General features: G+C 37.6%; 1 protein-coding gene across 2 annotated transcripts in view; it reads right to left on the bottom strand.

Annotated features, from left to right (window-relative positions):
- Positions 1-5,615: 5,615 nt before the first annotated feature.
- The window catches only part of Vta1 (vesicle trafficking 1), a 54,795-nt gene continuing 39,852 nt past the window's right edge, over positions 5,616-20,558 (bottom strand). Inside the window, exons 5-7 of one of the 2 annotated variants that reach the window (XM_041680174.1) lie at positions 18,963-19,136; positions 13,193-13,270; positions 5,616-6,736 (exon numbers count right to left, since the gene is read on the bottom strand). In XM_041680174.1, coding sequence (XP_041536108.1) covers positions 6,591-6,736; positions 13,193-13,270; positions 18,963-19,136 — 398 coding nt within the window. In that variant the 3' untranslated portion in view covers positions 5,616-6,590. The remainder of the gene's footprint in view (positions 6,737-13,192; positions 13,271-18,962; positions 19,137-20,558) is intronic. The other variant, XM_041680173.1, reaches the window with a different exon arrangement.

Here is a 20,558-nt window from a genome sequence, read left to right as displayed (position 1 = left end):
TGAACCACTTCTCATTGTAACGTGAAACATAGCACGTTCTGAAAACCTAAATCCTGGCATCAGTTCTAGGGAGTAAGTAAAAAATCTTGAACATTGTAATGATAATATGCCAAGAAGTCAGTCAATAAATGCCCTTGAGGAAAATTGAAACCATAGTAATAACAGGCAGAAATTTGCTATATTTGTGTGGCAGGGAGGTTTCTCTGCCAGAGCCAAAACTGCTAGAAAGTAAGCCTGATGAAGATATTAGAGCAAACAAATAAATACCAGGGATAAAGAGTTGCTTCATTCATAATGATTGCATGGTTAATCTATCAAATTAACCAAAGGAACACAATCCCTTCATTCATTCCAAGAGTTTGAAAATATGGAATGCAAATACTATTCAGGTTGGACATCCCTGTTGCCAGGATACCTAAAGTCAAATGTTTAGGTAGGATTACCTATATAACCCTCAGTAAGTTTTATATTTTGGAGCATTTTAGGTTGAATTTTTCATGTTAGAAATGTTCACCCAGTGAAGTCGGTAGGTATACCAAATTCTGAAAGCCACATTTGGTCCCAAGTATCTCAGATAAGAAATGCTCAACCTCTGCTCAAAAGTTCAAGGAGAGGGAGATTTTTTTTCAAAATCATTTCAATAGATGCAGGACAATTAGAAAATATCTACCGTAATACTTAGGAAACAGAAAACCAACCATCGTTTTTGTTTGCAGTGGGCTTCTTCGCTTCTTTGATGTGACTTTGTGTCTGATGGTATGATGATGATTTTTTTCTCTCTTAGTTGTAGATTTTATTTTTACAGAAGCAAAGGTTGTAAATAGCCGTGGACTTGAAACATAATGTGTAAAGTTACTTACAAACACACACATATACTTGTGGAGCTTACTTTTCAGTTCTCAGCCCTCTCAAAAGAGGTCTTTAATTAACATCCTCTGATTTTAAGTATATCTGAAAAACTATCTAGCTGCTTTGAAAGAGAAATTTATTGCAAGTAACTATAACAAAAGTTTCAAGACTCTTCATTATGCTTTGATATAATTTTCTTCATTATTTTGATATCATTTATGAGAAAAAATCATAGTATTCTAAGTAGAAAATCAGAGTGCCCTGTTAATATGTTTGCATAAGTGTAATGTCACTATGTACGCCAGAAAATAAATACACAGATGAGAGTATAATGTGTTGAAAAACACTGTAATCTAATAGAAAAACAAGGAGTAATTTATTTGCTCTCCTACTTCCATCTGGTAAAATCAGAGATACATATGGTTTGTTCCCGTGTTCCTGTCATGCTGCCCAGAGAAGTGACTGACAAAAGTAAGGGCATTTCTGACGAATGATGTTTGAGCTGTCATGGCTATTTAGTCAACTTCAGATCACCAGGCTTTGGTTAAGAAGTTATAAAGTGCTAAGCATAAGACACAACATTCCAATTAGACGTTTCTGACCATTTAAAGACAGATATGCAAACAAAACCTAAATGATGGCCTAGTTTCTGATGTGGAATTTCCCTTTGTATGCTATGAATACCACGCGGCTGTGGCTTACTGGCTAAAGTTCTGGCGTCTGTCTCCTGCAGGGCTACATGGTTTCTCACCTCTTCCTCCCAGCATTCAGTTTAGTTTCCCCTGCCTAGCTCTGTTCTACCCTATCAGGTCAAGCCAGTTTATTAACTAATGGTATTCACAGCGTACAGAGAAGAATCCCACATTACCAGAGCTGGGGATTAGAGCCACACCCTTGTACATGCTAAGCAAGTACTTTGACATTGAACATATCCAGCCCAGGTATATTGTAAGATGCAATTATCACTATAATTTTACCTCATAATGTGATACTAAAGAGCATAGGTTTTAGAACATTCATTTTTATTTGGTGATTTCTGTATAATTCTTTCAGTCATTCATGCTTGAGACACGCACCAGTTTACAGGCGAGTTACTGATGATCACACATGTGTAAACAGCTTGGAAAAATTAAGAGGCTTGTCATGTGACAGAAGGATAAACAAAAATAATGTTCAGTTTCTGTGCAGCTAAGAAGTCATAATAACTTTTCCAAGTTACTGTTAAAGGATCCTTGCTGGTTGTAGAAAATAATATACACCCAGCATAAGAGAGAAAGTCAATGTCCTTTTCTTTCTCAAGGGATGGTGAACGTTCCTTATACCTATACAAATGGCAAGGTTGTGACCTGAATAAAATTCCTCTGTTTACTAATTAGGCAGGCGACTGCTGCAGCTAAGAGTAGCACTGTTTCCTCATACAGCTGCTCTGTCCTTGTGCAGAGTGGGCTCTGCTGTTCATTCCTCTCATGAGGACACCAACTCCACAGGATTAGGGTCTTACTAATTATTCTCCTAAGAGCCATATATGCAAATAATTATACTAGTAGTTAGGCTTTCCAATGATGAATTTTGAAGAGATGCAAATGCTATTCCTGCAACATTTCCGACTCCTGGCCTCTGCATAATACCACCAAATAATTAATTTCCCATTCTTCTTCTCTATTCACAGCCTTTCTCTTTGTCTATTCCTTGTTTCTCTGCAAGCTTCCAGGTCAATCCGTTATGTGAAATCTTTCCTGACTTCCTTAGGCAGAAATACGGTGCTGCACACATCACCTCCAATGCATTATTGTTCCCAGTACCCAACTTCAAATGCAGCATTACCAAGCCTCATACTCAACCCCAATGCAGCTTTACCATGTCCCATACTCAGCCCCCCAATGTAGCATTATCATGCCCCATAGCCAACCACAATGCAGCATTACCAAGTTGCATACCCAGTCCCCAATGCAACATTACCATGCCACATACCCAACCCCAATGCAGTCCATTCCCAATCTCTAGCACAACACTAACACATCTTGCACCTAATGTCCAATGTAGCATCTCTATGTCCTGTACCCGACATCCACAACAGTGTTACCATGGTAGACTTTGATGGCAGATCTCAAAGTACTTTAGTTTTCAACAAGTGACTTAAACATCTTATATACGTCTTATATCTTCTACCAATATCAATCAACTATGAACCCAGTTTTCTATATGACGATAGACATGGGATAGTACTATACATTCATTTTTTTCCCTTCCAAACTTTGGATCTGAACTGAGCCTTGGTCTATTGGATGGAAACTTAATAAAAAGGAATGGCTAGTAACAAGAATTGTTGTTCGCTTTATATTGAAGCCCACATCCCAGTCTGATCCAGTTGAAAGTAAAGAGGAGAAGCAGTGATAGTAATTAACATGAGATAAAACTGTCAAATTCCCTTGTGGGGTAGTGTGCCTTCAAGACAACACACTAACCTACTGAACCACTTATTTAAATCCCACTTCTATTTCCCTGGAGTCGTGGATTTCAGACCAGAAAAACATGAAGGTATAACAGGACTTTTAAGTTCATGTTTGATCTGTTTTCTTCACTTACCTAGTTCACCAGATGACATGGCTCATGACGGCAGAAAAACCTAGCTGCTGTTACTCCCTACCCCCAATAGAAACTGTCCATAGATTCCCATACTATGGAACACACTCATATTTCTGGTAGTTTGCCTACATGGATACTCTTTGTCTGAAATAGACAGTTTGGAAGTGACTTCAGTGTGTCACTTTGCAAGGAGATGATATAGGGCCCATCTCTCAGGACAGGTGGCAAGAGGAAGGAAATCACTCAGAATTGGTGTCTGGCATTTAGCCCATACTCACAACAATCTTCTCTATTAAAAACAAATCTTAGAATTCTGTGTCCTCCTTCAAAACACAAATTTTCTACAGACAAGGGATTGTTTAGGGCCCAAAACTAGAAGCTTTTGGCATGATTGCTTTGCTGCACAAAATGAGTTGCAAAAAAAAAAAAAAAAAAAAAAGATTAGGGGATGGGTGAAGAGGAAGCCATGCAGATAACTGGCACTCTCCAGTCCTCTTTTCTTTCAGAACTGAAGATCTTTTTCCTAATGAGGGCAGAGAAGCCTCACGTTTCCAGAAGTTCAAGTCATACACACAGTAGGTTAGCACTTCAAGACAAAACATTTCTAGAGGTGGAAGTGGGGGGATGTTTTCTTGGTGCAGTCTTGAGGTCAGAAAGCCTATTTTGGTCAGGCTGACCATGGGAACCATTCTTGGCTTTGGTTCAGCTGAGCAGGGGCTTGGTGAGATATTTGTGACAATCACTGTAGACAGAAATTTATCTTATTTTTTCATCCCTCTCTGTCACACTGGTAAACACTGTTATCAGTTTTATTTGGGACGGACACAAGAACTTACGAACACTGTGCTTTAACTAAAATAAATTCTACCATACTCCTAGCTGAGATTACATTTCAAGTTAGAGACTTGGGTCAATCATGACTTCCACCTTCTTCCTTGTGCCCAGTTTACGGATATCCCTTGGACCTACTTAATACAACTGGATCTTACATTCTCTATGGCTATGGTAGCTGAGGCCAACCTCTCATACTGTAATCAATGCAATACTCTTAACTGGCCTCTTAGCTCCCAATCCTTCTTTCCCTAGCCTCTCTTCATAGGCATTACGGTAATATAATACTTTTAAAGGATGCTAATATCATACTGGACCATTGTTTTGTTCAAAACCTACCTGCAGCTTTTCATTTTATTCTGAGCCAAATCTGTTATAGTAACCCTGTGTTCTCTAGGCCTCCATCCAGCTAGCCAGTCTTCTTTCCACATATACTCCATGACCAACCACACACCAATGTAGCTGTGTGATACCCCTTCTGCTCTATCCTGAGGCCCATCTGAATGACCAATTCAGGCACACACCGGCACACACCTAGTCTCCTAGTTTGTGCTTCAGTTTCTCCACAGATTTACTAACACAGAAATTCCCTCAATGTAGTTACTGAGCTTTCTCACTAGCGCCCAGATGTCACTGATGCCCTGTGGGGCCTGCACCTTTGTGAAGTACTGCTTTGGCGATCTCATCTTTGTCTCCATTCTTTTTGACTGGACAAGATTAACCCACTCAAACATTAGGGTCACTAAAGTATCTCTGGGAGGACAGAAAGCTGCGTCTCTCTGCTGGAGTTTCTAACTGATACAGACAAGGAAATACCTGAGAACTACATTTCTTACAAGCATCCTCGACAAAAACTAATTGAATATAACATCTGATAACTTTTATTAAAGATGACCAATTCCTCCCCATTAGAATATAAACTGAGGCCAACTTTATTTTCTGCCATTTGCTCTTGAAAGAACAACAGCAGGCACAAAGCAGCAGCAAGAAAACATTTCCTGATTATTTAGAAAATAAATTATCATTAGTATTTTGCATCATTTTAAAGCATCTAAATAAATAATCACCATGTACAGAATGCTGTGTGCTAAGCACCTTGACATGGTATATGGTGTCATTCAAATAAGACCCTATATGACAGGTGAAATCTATAGGCCTGCTGGCCTGTGTTAAATATATGCTACGGGCCATGGCTTGCTGTCTCCAATGTTAACAGAGTTTATGGGTCATGTCCTGGTGTCCCCTATGTTAACAGAGCCTACGGATCATTGCTTGCCATCCCCTATGATAGAGTCTATGTCCCCTACTCTAAGGAATTCTAACCCAAATGTCATAAGTAAAATGCATGAGACAAATTCAATTGGATTTATTAAATTCACCTTTTAGTTAAAAACATTTAATAAAAAAGATATTTCTATCATGTAAACCACAACATGGTTGGTTCTGAAGTGCATAGAAAAAAATAAAAGAATATTGGTATTAATGTACATAGAGCACACCTGCAGGTGGTGCATAACCCCTATAAAACTTATTAAATTCCCCAGAACTGAACATACTATGGCCTTCTTTATCCCCCTGCTACAATTCCACAAGGGCAGAAGGGCATCTTTAAAGCACCCATGTGCAACCATTTGCATTTCATCTTCTAATATATGAGTCAACTGCCGCTGAAGGATAGTGACCCCCTTTGCATGCCACTGGGTAGGATGGAGTCACTGGAAGCCAGTGTCATTTTCAGTAATAATTTTTCTACCTCTCCAAGACCTTGTACTTCCATGACCTTTTTTTTTTTAACCTAGTTTTATCTAAACATGAATATAAGCTACATTTAATTTGTTATCATTTACCATTTTTGGATGTTCACATTTGGCTTACAAATCCTAAGAGGGGGGAAAAAAAGCCAGGATCTCCAATCCAGAATATTCTGGCAATCTTTATTAAACGTTTAATTTAGGATATTATAGCAACATAATATGGTTTGTCCAAATATTACAGATTTTTCAAAAACTTCCTTTAGTGTATATAAATTAAGAAAGCTTATATCCAACATGATTTTCTACAGGGACATTTTCCTTTTTTGAAGCAGGGTTTGATGCTAAGATCAGCTCTCTATGCTCAGAGATAAGTGGATCCACTCACTGGACAATGAAAACTGGCTGAGGCAGCCGAAGAATGCTTCCCCAAGAATCTGAAGCACACAGGAGTCATTGTCGCACTCAGTAGAACTGTAGTCTTCTGTTCAACCATGCTCCCGACAGGCTGAGGAAAGTGTGATGGACATTAGTTCTGGAGGCTGCAAACACATGGCTTCTACGCCAGAGGCTTCACTCCCTGCCTGTTGTCAGCAGCCTGAGAGCCTTCTGTAGGTTCTGCACCGCGGTACCCACATCTTCATACTGCAGAGCACTGCCAGCGTATTTGCAGTACTTCTGAGCTCGGGCAAAGTCCTCTGGTGTCAGGCGGATATCCCCTAAAAGAAACACATTCAGACACATCACAGATGACATCACGCTGTGCTGTTCTCAGGTCCCTCTTTACACTCAAGATGAAACAATGTATTTATGTTTATGTAAAAAGAACAAGCTTCATTTTGCCACTAATATAAACCAGATACACACTAATAAAAATAACTCATATGTACACAATTTTCCATCAAGAAGTTCGCATTTTAGCAAATTAACTAAGGGCAAGAAATGACTGGTTGTATGAAACAAGAAAAGCAGCTTAGTGTTTATGTTAGACTGCCGAGGCTCTCTTCATGGAACACCACAAGCAGACTAAACCCTTTAGCCCTCCCTGAAGCTAGAGTATAAATATACCCTCCAATAAAAGGAGGGGGAGCACACTCCATGCAGAACAGTGTCACGGTTTAAGCACTAAGTATGCTACATTTCGCTTCATTCATGTAAAAATATACTTAAGGCCATCTCCAAATCTTAACATTAAAACGTGCAACTACACATGAAAACAGCAATTATAAAATAGCTCTTCAAAATTTATTTCTAGCAGTTTTCTTCTTACATATAAGTAATATGGAAGAATCCAACTAAATAATTTGGATAAAAATATGCTATTCACTTAATCTAAATTACTAATGTCTCTATATGTATTTCTATGATAAGATAAAAAGATACTGTGTTTTGTCTTTGGCAAAGAAACAAACAAATGGGCATTTATTTATTTATTTGTATATTCATTCATTCATTCATTCATTCATGACGTGGAAAATGTTGAGGACCGTAACCTGACTAGAAGGCAGAAACACAGGAAAATGAGGAGGCAGCATACTCTAATTATTGTTAAGGTTATACTGAGACACAGATTCTTTTTAAACAGTCTTTATTTTTTTTTAACTTTTGATGGAAATGGCAAAATTGGACATTACCTCCTAAAGATGCAGCAACTGTAGGTAGGTTGAGAGTAAATCCTAACAAATATTACCATCTTCCAAAGCAAGCACTGATACACTATGTATTTTTAGTGTTTATTCTGTACAAGGCACCTGGTGGTTCCCAGCTCAGTGATTCACTCAATAAATAGGAAAAGGCTGCCTGTATTCTCACTAATTCTCCACATTCTATATATAGTTCATAACAGATAAATACTAATTAAATTCAAGATTTTAAGATAATGTGTTTACAAATTTACATACAGCAAACATGCAGAGTGCTACATCAATTAAGCCTTCAAATAATCATTGTTAGTAAAAGATTAAAGTAATCAGACATTCTCATTTAACAGAAAATTTTTAACTTCCTTGAATTTCTCTCTTGCTTTAAAAGTAACACAAATGAACAAAGGAGTAAACTTACAATCGCACACTATCTATTCAGGCCTAGTTCACCACCGTTTGTTAGCAGCAGTGGAGCTGCTGTTGACCACATCAGTCAAACTTAAAAACACCAACCTTCATTTCTGTTTGGTCATGTGCACTTCAGTTTATGCTTTCCTTGAAAAATATCTACTAGATTATTTCACATTTTTTTTTTTCCAAAATAACTGAGGCTCTGGCTTCGCGGCTACTTGGATATACACATCCTCTTCGAGTAGAACGTTGTGTAGCTCGAGTACACCTTAACACTGCCCAGCTGCCTGACAGCCTCTGCTTCCATCTTAGTAAACTTTAATGCAAAGGCAAGGACCCAGTATTCACTACACATGTTGGGAAAGAAACTCTGATGCCCCGAACAACTTCATCTTTACAGCGTCAATGTTAGTTTTGTTTTGCTAACGCATCACTTGCTCATTAAAAAGTGAAAAGGTGCATAACAGCAAAGCTGATATTCCTTTTTTCATAAACTAAACTTACTCACAAACAATAAAACTATTTTAAAGCACAAACATTTTAGTTTTTATGAAATCATCTCAATATTAATAAAGTGTAAATGAAATATCACTACTGAAAAATGACACATAAAGCTTAATATCATTAATATCACATAAGACATTAATTTATATGTAATAGATAGTACCTAGATAATAAAAACTGAAATGTAGATTCACATTCAAAATGTAATTTCTACACATAGAGATGTTAGACTTATTTTCAACAATTTAAAGAACTTAACCAAGCCATACAAAATAATTACTTTTGTAACACACCAGGCTTTCCTTAAGAAATATAATTATGTCACCCATAATAAAAATATAGGAACTCAACTTATAATATTAATTAAAAATAAAATCTGTCACTTACTTACGGTTATTTACAATTATCACATAAAATTTCAACAGAGAAGGTAGAAGAAACAAGAAAGGATACAGTTTAATTTCAGTGTACCTCATCTTATATTTAGTATCATAAAGATAGTCTTACTGTACCAAGTAAAGGCTGTTTTCTCTAAGGGGAACAGGTGAGAAAGCTCCGCATGGTCCTAGGTAGTGATGTCTGACCAGGCATCTCTCCCAGCCCTTCAGAGCAGGCAGAGGACAGCTGCTCAACTGCCAGCCTCTGCTCCTGGGGTAAGGAGTGGGTCAAGTACTGCATCCAAGACATTTTCAGAGGGAAAATGACATCACTGAATACTTAATGACAAGAGCATCGTTTCTCAAGATTCATTTATCCAAAGTCCCTACACAGAGGACCGGATGAATAACTGGTAATATTTCCAGGATGGGTCTTTCCAATTTATGCAGATAGCTCTAGAAATTAGTATACCTAGGGCTTTGGCTAATATTAGAATATATTCCATTATTGACTTGAAAGGACACAGGCAGAGGAAACAGAAACAGAGTTCTAAATCTTTATAAAAAGTAATTGCCCAAAGATGCCAATAACAACAAAAGCAATACGAGATAGATCGTATCATTGTTTTAAGTAATGACAACATTCAATATTTTTCAGATATTATAACATAATTTTAAGATTAAAAAAAAGAGGTAAGTTTTTATTATATTCTAATAATATACAGGGTAAAAAAATATTAGACTTTGAAATGTTTTTCAATTTTTCTCTCAGGAGCAGTCACAAATACGCTACAACAATAACTAATATACATTAATATTTACACATCAATAATTACATTTACATAGTATATTTACATTAGCATAACAGGTATGCTTGTGAAACACATAGTAATTAAACACTACTAAGGGGTAACCAGGCAGGAAGCAGAGGTGGGGCAATGAGAACGAGAGAATTCTGGTAAGAGGGAGGAGTCAGTGCAGTCGTCATCCAGACACAGAGGAAGAAAGATGCGACTGCCTTGCCGAAAAATGTACCAAGCCACGTGGCTAACACTGATAATAATTATGGGCTAATATAAGTTATAAGAGTTAATAAGAAGCCTGAGCTAATAGGCCAATCAGTTTAAAATTAATGTAGGTCTTTGTGTATTTCTTTGGGACTGAACGACTGCAGGACCGGGTGGGAAGAAACCTCTGTCACCAATCAGGGAGAAGGTGCAATGGCGAACTCACCATGCAGGTAGTTCTAGTTTAAGCTATCTAAACCTTCCACTCTCTGTCTTCACTGAGACATGCCCCAGCTCCTGACAGTGTGGGCTCACATAAGTACAAGTGCAGAGTTTTTGGACTAGTAAAACAAGTGAGACATCAGACTGGATTTTCATTTAGTAACAGACACCTAAGTTTCCTTTCCTTTCCTTCATTTAAAAGATTGGACAGCTCATGTGCACTTAACACAGGATGATGTATCATATGTGTTTTCTACACTTTATCCCTTTGCCAACGATAGAGATCGTGTTGCTTCTCAGTTTTGGTAAAAAATGAATAAAGATAGTACCAACACTTGAATGTAGTGTTTTGTTGTGGACAGGTTCTCTACTTTGGATAAACATCAAAGGGTATAACTTCCTTTTTGCATTTAGGTATGTGGTCTGTTTTGAACAACTTTTTTAAGTTTTTATTTTCTGTTTCAATGACTTAATCCTTGTTTTATTCTTACTTGATTTAAACTTTGATTAACAGGTGCTAGTTCACATGCCATCACCTGCCACTTGAATGTTCAGCTTCTATGTACGAGATAACACAGTGCTTGTCTTTCCATAGTTCAACTGGTTCCATTCATTTGGCAGCAACTCACAGGATTTCACTCATCTTCATGGCTCAACAGCTTATATTTACATATTGTGCTGGCTAGTATTATGACATCTTGACACAACAGAGTCTTTATGGAAGAGGAAAGTTCAACTAAAAAATGCTCCAACCAGACTGGCCCATAAGCAAGCCTGTGGTATATTTTCTTGATAGATGTGGGAGGGCCAAGCTCACTGTGAGTAGTGCTATTCTGAGTTGCCAAGTGGTCCTGCTGCTATAAGAAAGCAAGCTGAGTAAGCCTTGAGGAGAAATGCAGTAAGCAGTAGCCCTCTATGGCTTTAGCTTCGGTTCCTGCCTCGAGGTCCCTTCCCCGACTTTCCTTAGTGATGGGCTATAAGTATAGTACGAAAAGAACCATTTCCTCCCCATTTGACTTGGTCCTGGTGTTTAACACAGCAAGAGAAACCTAACCAAGACACATATATCAGATTTTCTTTACTGGCTAATTTGCTGATAATCATCTAGGATGATTCTTCTTGGGAATAGCGGCATATGAATATAGATACACTACTTTTTTAGCTTATGGATTTATTTCCTTTGAATATAAATCTGGGAACCTGGAAGTGGGACAGCTGGATCACATGCTAGAAGATCTATTTCGGTGTCTGGACTATTATCCACAATGACTGTCTTAACTAATATACTATAATAGTGTATAAAAGTCCTTAATCTCCTTATCATTAGTATTTTTGTAGTTCTGATTTGTGTTTCACAGTCAGCTAAAGATATTAAACATTTCTATATATTTGTTGGTCATTTCAACTTCTTCCAAGTGTTTATGTAGATCACGTAGTAATTTTTTTTCCTTTTTTCCCCCCCTGAGACAGGGTTTCTTTGTGTAGCTTTGACTGTCTTGTACTCACTCTGTAGACCAGGCTGGCCTTGAGCTCAGAGATCCGCCTGCCTTTGCCTTCCAGGTGCTGGGATTAAAGGTGTGTGCCACCACTGCTCAACAACTGGCTAATTTTGAAATGGGTCTATTTTTGGTTACAGTTCTTAATTTACGTAAATATTCCACATATTAGTCTTTCATCAGTTGACTAGTTAGAAAATATGTCCCCCATTCTCTAGGCTGCCTCTTCACCGCTCAGCTTTTACTTTGGAGTTAATACCATTTGTCAACTTTTGCTTTCATTTTCTGTCCTTTAGAAGTCATCTACATATAAAATCACTGGCCCACCAATGTCTATTAGTTAAATTATCTGGTGCGAGAAGAAAGCACAAAACGTGGAACAAACCCGCTTAGGAGTTTATTAGAGGAGACACGCACAGGCCTGGTGAAGTGAGTGTGCAGAAAGAGAGGGCTGAAGATGGTGCTCTAGATTTTAAAGGCTGCCTAGCACATGCACACAGGGGGATGAGATGACGTAGCCATGTCATACGCAGGTCATGCAACCATGCTGCACGGGGGTCACACAGGGCCCTTTAAGGTCCCGGAGGTGGCTAGGTATTTTTGCCTGAAGGCTTGTCCGCACATGTGTGGCCCTGGAACCTGGAAGTACCAGGCATGCTAGTGGCTAAAATTATAACAATTAGTATTTCCTCTATATTTTCCTCCAGTAATTCCAAGTGTTAGGTCTTGTCTTTAAGCAATGTTAATTTGATTTCTATACAAGAGTTAGAAGGGGATAACATTAACCTTCTGCAGAGAGATACCCAGTTTTCTTATCACCATTTTCTACAGAGGCTGTCTTTGGCCCCTTTGTTGAGAACAGGTTAACTGGAGATGCAAAGATCTAAGTCCATTCACTGACATCCATTCTGTTACTCTGGTATAGGCGTTGGGTTTATGCTAGTACCATGCTTTGATTTTCCATGACCATAAGATCTAAACACTGAATGTGAAATAAATATTTGCCTCAAATCCAACTAGCGGCAAAAAAATAGAGAGAAGTGAGAAAAATGAAGATGACATCAACACAACATGAGCCATCAAATTACTGAACTGCAGACAGTGATGCCGATTTTCATCATTGTTAGCTTTTTCCTTTCTGGATAGTGTAATAATGTAGTGCAGATTAGGAAAATCACAATGACAACACATAGTGATTTTGAAATGAAGGAATGTAATTGACCATAAGCTTTCACAGTAGTTGTGGCTAGACATGTGTCATTATATCCATTACAGAACAAATGAAGAGAAAAAAATAGTAAAGAAAGAAAATGGAGTGAGTGTCTTTGGATGTGGGTTTCTCTGAGGGTCTTATAGAATCCTGGTTCCCTTGACAATGGAACAGAGATACTGAAAAAAAAAAAACTTGAGTATCCTTTATACTGAAACTTATATGGTAAAGTCAAGGAACAATTACAAGCATCACCCCAAATAAGGAGAAACACAATGCAGCCTACAGAAAGCTGGATGACTCACCTTGGGAAGCTGTATACAGGTCAGGATCGATGACCGGACCAGTCTGTGGACTAGGCTGCGCGGTATTACTCGTTACGCCTGTGAATGAAAACCAGAGATATGCAGAAAGTGCTTCATCTCCTAATAAAGTATTAGGAAAGCAATCAACAGTTGGCAATTATTTCACTATTTGAACATTTTCTTCATTCTGATGAATTAATTTGATTAATTGATTAATTAACTTATATTACAAACTGGAACAGAAAACGAGCAGGAAAATATGTGTTAACTTTCATGACAAGTGTTTCAATTCTTTTTAATTCTTTGAAATATATAAACACCATTTTCCCCTATCTTTTTCCTCTAGCCAACCACTTCTATGTATGCCCTTGCTCTCTCTCAATTCAATGCCTCTTTTCTTTAATTGCCGTTATATATTATCTATGTATACATTCATAAACAAGCAACAGTGACCTGCTCATCCTATATCATATTACTTATACGTATGTGGCTATGTGGTCACATTGTTGCCATGTATCTTTAAAGGAGGAGGCTCCCTTCCCACCATTTAATCTCTTAAGCTGCTAAGTATCCTTGAGGACAAAGTGAGACAAAATAATGATTTATTTTAAGTTGGCAGAAGAGTACAGTTTAAAACCATGTGAAATTGAATACTACAATTCTCCAGTTAATATTTGTAAGATGGTACTTCTTCCAGGTAAATGAGTGATTAGCTTGACTTCCTGTTAAGCCTTGTCAACACTGTCATACTGAATGAGTAACTAGCACTGTACTCCAGATATAGCATATTACTCATCTAAAAATTAGCAAAATGCACTGAAGTTTTATAACAGAAGACTACAATGATTAGATCAGCAGGGAAAGTAAACAAAGACAAGCTGATTAACTCCAGAAACCACATGATTTCTGAAAATTCAATTCTGTATGGCATATGTCTTGGAAATAGTAATTAGGTCTCCATAGTAAGTAGACTGCTCTGTGTGCTTTGGAGTTCATACGGCTTAGACACTGTAACGCCAGATTAATACATACAATTGTTGCTTCCCTTTTAATGGCCTTACAATGCTTCTTTTCAATGCATGGATCATGACTTACAAAACAACTCATTATTAAGAAATTCATGTTTTTACACCTTTTGCTACCACACACAGTACTACAGTGGACGTACCTTTCAAGGTAGGGCCAGGAGACACAGGAAATTTATGCTGAATAATTCAGTGACCTTTTGCTTAATTTTGATGAGTGCTAACAAAGTATATTTAGCTAGTAACATTTGACATATTTTTCCCATAAATACTTAAAAGCACACATAAAGTTAATAATAAAAAAAAGAATCTTAGAAAGCTGGGTATGGCAGTGCATGACTTTAATCCCACGATTTGGGAGGCAGAGTCAGGTGTGAGTTCCAGACCAGCCACGACTACACAGTGAGACTTTGCCTCAAACAACAATTAACAAAGACTGTTAGAAAGCTAGGAGGTCTGAGAGGCTGTTTGTCAAACCTAATTTAACAAAAAGGCAGACATATCTTAAGTAGAGATGGCCGTCCACATCCTCTGAGCAGGAAAAACCAACCCTTCCCAAGTGACTCATACTCTTCCATAGATTAAATCTTTCAACTGACTCCTTCACAGAAGGCCACACTTTCAGGCCAGCATCCTACGATAACTTTCAAATAATTATGTGTGATAAGCTGTATTAAGAACACAGTAAGATTCATAAACTGCCTAGTTATACAGGATTATTCCATGTAAAGAATATTTTAACACACAGTGTGCATCTTACTAAGTTTTCGGTCAGTCGTTCAGCTGTACATGCCTGAGGCAGGATAGTTTGAATGTGTCTCTTCCTGTCTGTCTTGAAGCAGAGGCAGGTCTGCCCTTTTGTGGAAACCAAATAATAGGTTGACGTAAGCTCAAAAATACCTGGTAGGTTGGTAATGTCTTTTAGGTTACTATTTAGTCACTGGATGCTCTCATCTGCTTTTTGTTTTAAGTCTGTTTGGATTTGGATAGGTCCCTCTGGGCAATCTGTGCAGTGGTCACAACTTAGACTGCAATGTGGTGGAGTGAGATAAGTCTCTTAAAATCCACTCCTGGAGGAAAGCAGTGTGCTTGAGCATTTATTTCTTCCTGTCACTCAAAAAAATGCAACTATTATGACAGAATGTAACTTCTGAGTTACGCTTAGCCAGCATATTAGAAGGCAGCCATATGTGTTCAAGAATAATGCAACATTTTCAGTTAACTAACTTGTTCTATAGAGTAAATGGTACAGAAACTCTTAGGAAGGGAGACGTGAGAGTTGGTTAGGAAGCTAAAAAAGATTAACTCCCAAATTTAAACAGAGCCTTGAAATGCAGTGGGGTGCAGAGGCCTAGCAAAGAGAAGGACCTATAAAGACTAAGAGAAGAAGAGGTAAGAACGTAGGAAACCAGATGTTACATCCTCCATGAGGGGAAATGGCACTGAGATAAAAACACAGGCCAGGATGTCAACAGGTAAATGACACCTCACAGAACACAAGAATATAACTTCTTCCTCCACAGCTCTTTACAGAACTCAGGTTTGCAGTGTGTTAGGTGAGAAATGAAAAGGCAAGCACTGGCTGAGTGGTGGAGAACACCTTTAATCCTTGTACTCCTGAGACAGAAGCAGGAGGATCTATGTGAGTTAGAGCCCAACTTATCTACATAGAGAGCTCCAGGCCAGTCAGGGGTACATAGTGAGACACTGTCTCAAAAAACAAAACAAAACAAAACAAAACACCCAAAAGTTAGCAGCAATAATATAATTCTATCATATTTATCTATTTTGATTTTCTGCTAAGGCCTTCTATAACATAGACTGCAAGAAGCACTCGTTTTGAGAGATAAAGTGAACATTATTAGTGTCCCATGTGGCTTAGGCACAGAGACAAACACTGCAAACAACCATTATTCCGGCCTGCTTGCACCCACTGCTTTTTCTGTGGAAGAACTAAAACTTGTAAATGAGTACATACTATTCTTCTCAGCTATCCGAAGGATTTCCCTTTGATAAAAGTGCATCCTGGACCTATTACATGGGAGAAGGTAAATCACTCTTCAAGAGGGCAAGAGGGGAAACATCTGTTATGTTTATAAACTAAAACTGTTATTGCTTTCTTTTATTTGACAGCAATGAACTGGATAAATGTAGTAGAAAAGAACCTGGAGTTAAGAGGAGATCCAGCATCTAAACTTAATAACTAAATAGAAGTATGTCATTGAGAAAGCAGCTTTGGATTTGAAAAGATTTTAGATCCTTATCTACCAAGGATGACAGACAAAGGACACAGAAAGGAGGTAGCAACTAGCTAACTAAATGAGGTCAGAATCTTGAATTCAAATTTCGTTCTTCACTGAATATGTTTCTTAGAAGTTTTACTTTTATTACTTTCTCTGATGAATGAAAGAGGAGGTAGAGAAGGAGTAATTAGGATACATAGAATGCTATATTTATACAACATTTATTCATGGGGAGACAGGGAAAGAGAACACACAGCCATCACATGCTTTTGTTAACCAGACTAAAATGTACTGTGCATACTAGTCATACTAGAATACTTCCTAGATTGCACCTCCTAATATTTATTGTCATGAATATTCCCAACAATAAATACTATTAGTGGGATCATACGAAGCTCTCAAGATTTGAAGTTTTCCACTGTACAAAAATAGCAATTTTATATAGGTCAATCAAATAGTCCTCCTACCAAAAGTATAGTTTGCTGTTTCTCACACAAAGTTAATCTGTATCGAACCCACGGTAATTTAACTACAGTGCTGCCCTCAACATGTGGGTATTTTCCTCTGGATGCTGTGATTACCATTAATAAGTAAAAAAACTGCTTTGGACTATAGCAGGGCAGAACTTAGCTAGGCAGGAAATACTAAACTGAATGCTGGGAGAAAGAAGTGTGGAGTAGAAACCATGTAGTCCTGTTAGAGCCAGAAGGAACTTCACCCAGTAAGCCAAAGTCACGTGGTGATACACAGATTAATAGAAATGGGTTAAATTAATATGTAAGAATCAGCCAATAAGAAGCTAGGGGTAATGGGCCAAGCAGTGAGTTAATTAATATGGTTTCTGTGTGATTATTTTGGTTCTGGGCAGCTGGGACAAACAAGCGGTCTCCCTCCTACACCCTCAGATCTGTTTCTACAGTAGTACCTTTCAGGTCATCTTTCTGTACATGCTACACTGACATATGATATTTGTCTTGATTCACAAAATGATTTTGAATGCTCATTGACTCTCCACGGAGAAGGAAAGAAGGCAAGAAAAGAATAAGGAAAAGAAGCTAATTTGTAGAGTGCTTACTATGCGTTATGGCTAAGTACTAGTCAGTTCTATGCTTACTATGCACTATAGCTAAGTACTAGTCAATTCTATGCTTCTGATTCTGTTGATAATTAAATAAATGTGAGGAGTAGGCATGATACTAATTTCATCTAACTAAGAAAAAACATAGGGTGAGAGAAGTAGATGTCAATTGAATTATTGCAAGTTTACAGTTTAGTGGGAAATAACAAACATTGTGATCTGCTTCCAAACGCATGGCACGCTTATTTTGTAAGAATGCCTGTGTTTACTCTTTCAGGTACATTTTGAGCTGTATTCACTTACGGCGGATACACTAGGGTAGCTAGTTTTGTTTAGGTACTCTAGATTAGAAATATTTCCAAAGACTATAAAACATTTAAAAATTGTTTCATGAACTGTATGTAAGAACAAAGTTACATTGGCTGCACTAGCTATGTCATGACACACACCATAAAGCCTTGGAATCCAGGTGAACTATGTATGCTATGTGATGACATAAGAGAGACAGTGAGACAACGGTCAATTTCATCAATAATAAAGGCAATGTATACAAACCCAAACCATACCAAAGCTTAAATCTTGGTTGTAAATGAGTCTCTATTTGGAAGGAAGGTAGATGTTTTGTCAGTGATACAAGGAAATGGAAGAGTGCCTGCTGTTACGTGTAAGTGTCGACACCTACCCCATCATCACTGTCAATGAGACCACGAAGAGGCAGAGGGAGCATCCTAACTATCACACCCAGTGAGAAAGAATCTAGTATTGCAGAACTAGTCCAAATCTATAGTGGAGAGGACAGATAGGGAAGAGGACAAAAAAGGGAAGAGCCATTTCTATAATGTAGAGAAAACATCATTAGCAAAATAAGAAGCAAACAGTAATCAATACATATAGGCATCTGTCATTGCTCAAAAATTTAGACTGTAATAAATACTAAAACAAAAGTGAAACAGAATGTTTCAAACTCTATTAACATCATTATGTGGACCAAATATAAGTGTTGCTCCTACTTCTAAAAACATTTTTTGTGTATATGCCTGAGTGTGGTATATGTGCATGTATGTGTGTGGTACATGTGTATTGTGTGTGGAGCATATGCATGTGTGAGTGTGTGGTATAAGTGCATGGTGCTTATATATGCCTGTGTGTGATGTAGTGTACATGGTATGTGAATGGGTAAGGTCTCTCAAAAACATCTGGAGCTAAGCTAGCAAGACCAGAAATCTCCTTGTCTTTACACTCTTTAACATTGGGGTTATATATGCGTATGTGGCCATGGTCAACCTTCTATGTGTGTGTTGGGATCTGAACTAAGGTCCTCATGTTTGTGCAGCTTGCTCTTACCCACTAAGCTAAGTGAGCTATTTCTAGCTTCAGAACTATGCAATTTTTATGAAAATGGGGACACAGTACTGAATTCATACCTGTGCTGTGTGGCACTTCTGCAGGTGTATTAGCTGGAGCATGTGCACCTGGTGGAATCTGTATCCCACTGTAGCTGCCTGGTGCCAAGTTGCTTGGGTCATATGTTGAAGATGATGGCTGAGGCGGCTGAGTGGGCAGAGAGGTGGCACCAACATCTTCACTTTCTTCAACATCTGTATATAATGAACGTACAAAGTTGAAGCAGGCATTTTGAAACACAATTGCTAAGTACTTTATTCTTCTATCACATGACAAACACAATTCCACATAATGCATCTGATAAGCATGCTATTTCCTGAAATAATTTTTTATTTTCTTAAAAAATTTCTGACTTACAATTGTCTTGATTTGCATTTCCCTGATCGCTAAGGAAGTTGAGCATGACCTTAAGTGTCTTTTGGCCATTTGAAGTTCTTCAGTTGAGAATTCTCTGTTCAGATCAGTGCCCCATTTTATAATTGGGTTGATTAGCCTTTTACGGTCTAGTTTCTTGAGTTCTTTATATATTTTGGAGATCAAACCTTTGTCAGTTGCAGGGTTGGTGAAGATCTTCTCCCAGTCAGTGGGTTGTCTTTTTGTCCTAGTGACAGTGCCTATTTACAGAGACTATACTCTTTCCACAGTGTGTCAATTTCTCTTAGTTTCTTGGGACTGGTGTATTCTACCCCATAGTTAACTTTATTGCTTTGTTAAAAGTTAGCCTTTCAGTCTCATGTTGTTCCTCAAGTTGTTATTCTTATTGTTCAAATTTCTATTTAATTTTATTTAAGCAATGAAGATGGATTAAGATCATAATACTAGGTGCATATATCTTCAATGTTCACCTCTTCTGCAATTCTCTACAGCTTATATTCTTTTTTCTTAGCCTAATATACAACTCTAATCATGTTAATTATATTGAAAAATCTTTTTCTGGCCCCCAATTTAGAAAAAATTTCTATTAGGAGAAATGAACTAATAAAATTAGAGGGGAGGTTAAAAAAAAATTTTTGACTTACAATGAATACCATTTCCTTAGGACAGTAAAAACCAGGTCTACACATTCTTTAAACATATTTATTTCTTTAAAACACACTTCAAGTGAAAAATAAGGACAATTTCTTTGGCAAAATAGGCCAATATAAATGTCCAAAATGGACTGTTTTTTAGATAGTTGTCTTTTATTCAATATTTACTATGTACAGGCTATTATTTATTACTGTTGTTCAAAGATTAATAAAAATTAAAAATGAAATTTTATGTTCAGATATTTAGAGTATATTATAATAGGTGTTTGGAGAAAAGTGGACTTTGGATTAGAAAAGCAGCTGAATGATTTAAGAGGGGCTACATGAGCCATACTTGTAAGGACAAGGAAGACAGTGGTGCTAAGGATGATTTGAACTGGGGGGGGGGGGGGACTACACAGTTTACTTTAGCTAAAAATTTGTGATATTTTAGCTAAAAATTTGGGTGTTTTGCCCTTGTCCAAAATGTCTGCCTGAGGCTAAATTGAAGAGTTTTTGATTAATGGCACTGGCAGAGGAAATGTTAAAACAGCCTAGTCCTGATTCTGTCATGTGATTATTAGTGTTCACGCTTATGAAGAACTACAA

This window comes from Microtus oregoni, unplaced genomic scaffold, assembly GCF_018167655.1.
Source record: "Microtus oregoni isolate MIOR12 unplaced genomic scaffold, Mior012 000033F_ref0000390, whole genome shotgun sequence".
Lineage (NCBI taxonomy): Eukaryota > Metazoa > Chordata > Mammalia > Rodentia > Cricetidae > Microtus > Microtus oregoni.
The sequence above is the reverse complement of the archived record's forward strand: the minus strand, read 5'-3'. Positions and strand labels throughout refer to the sequence as shown.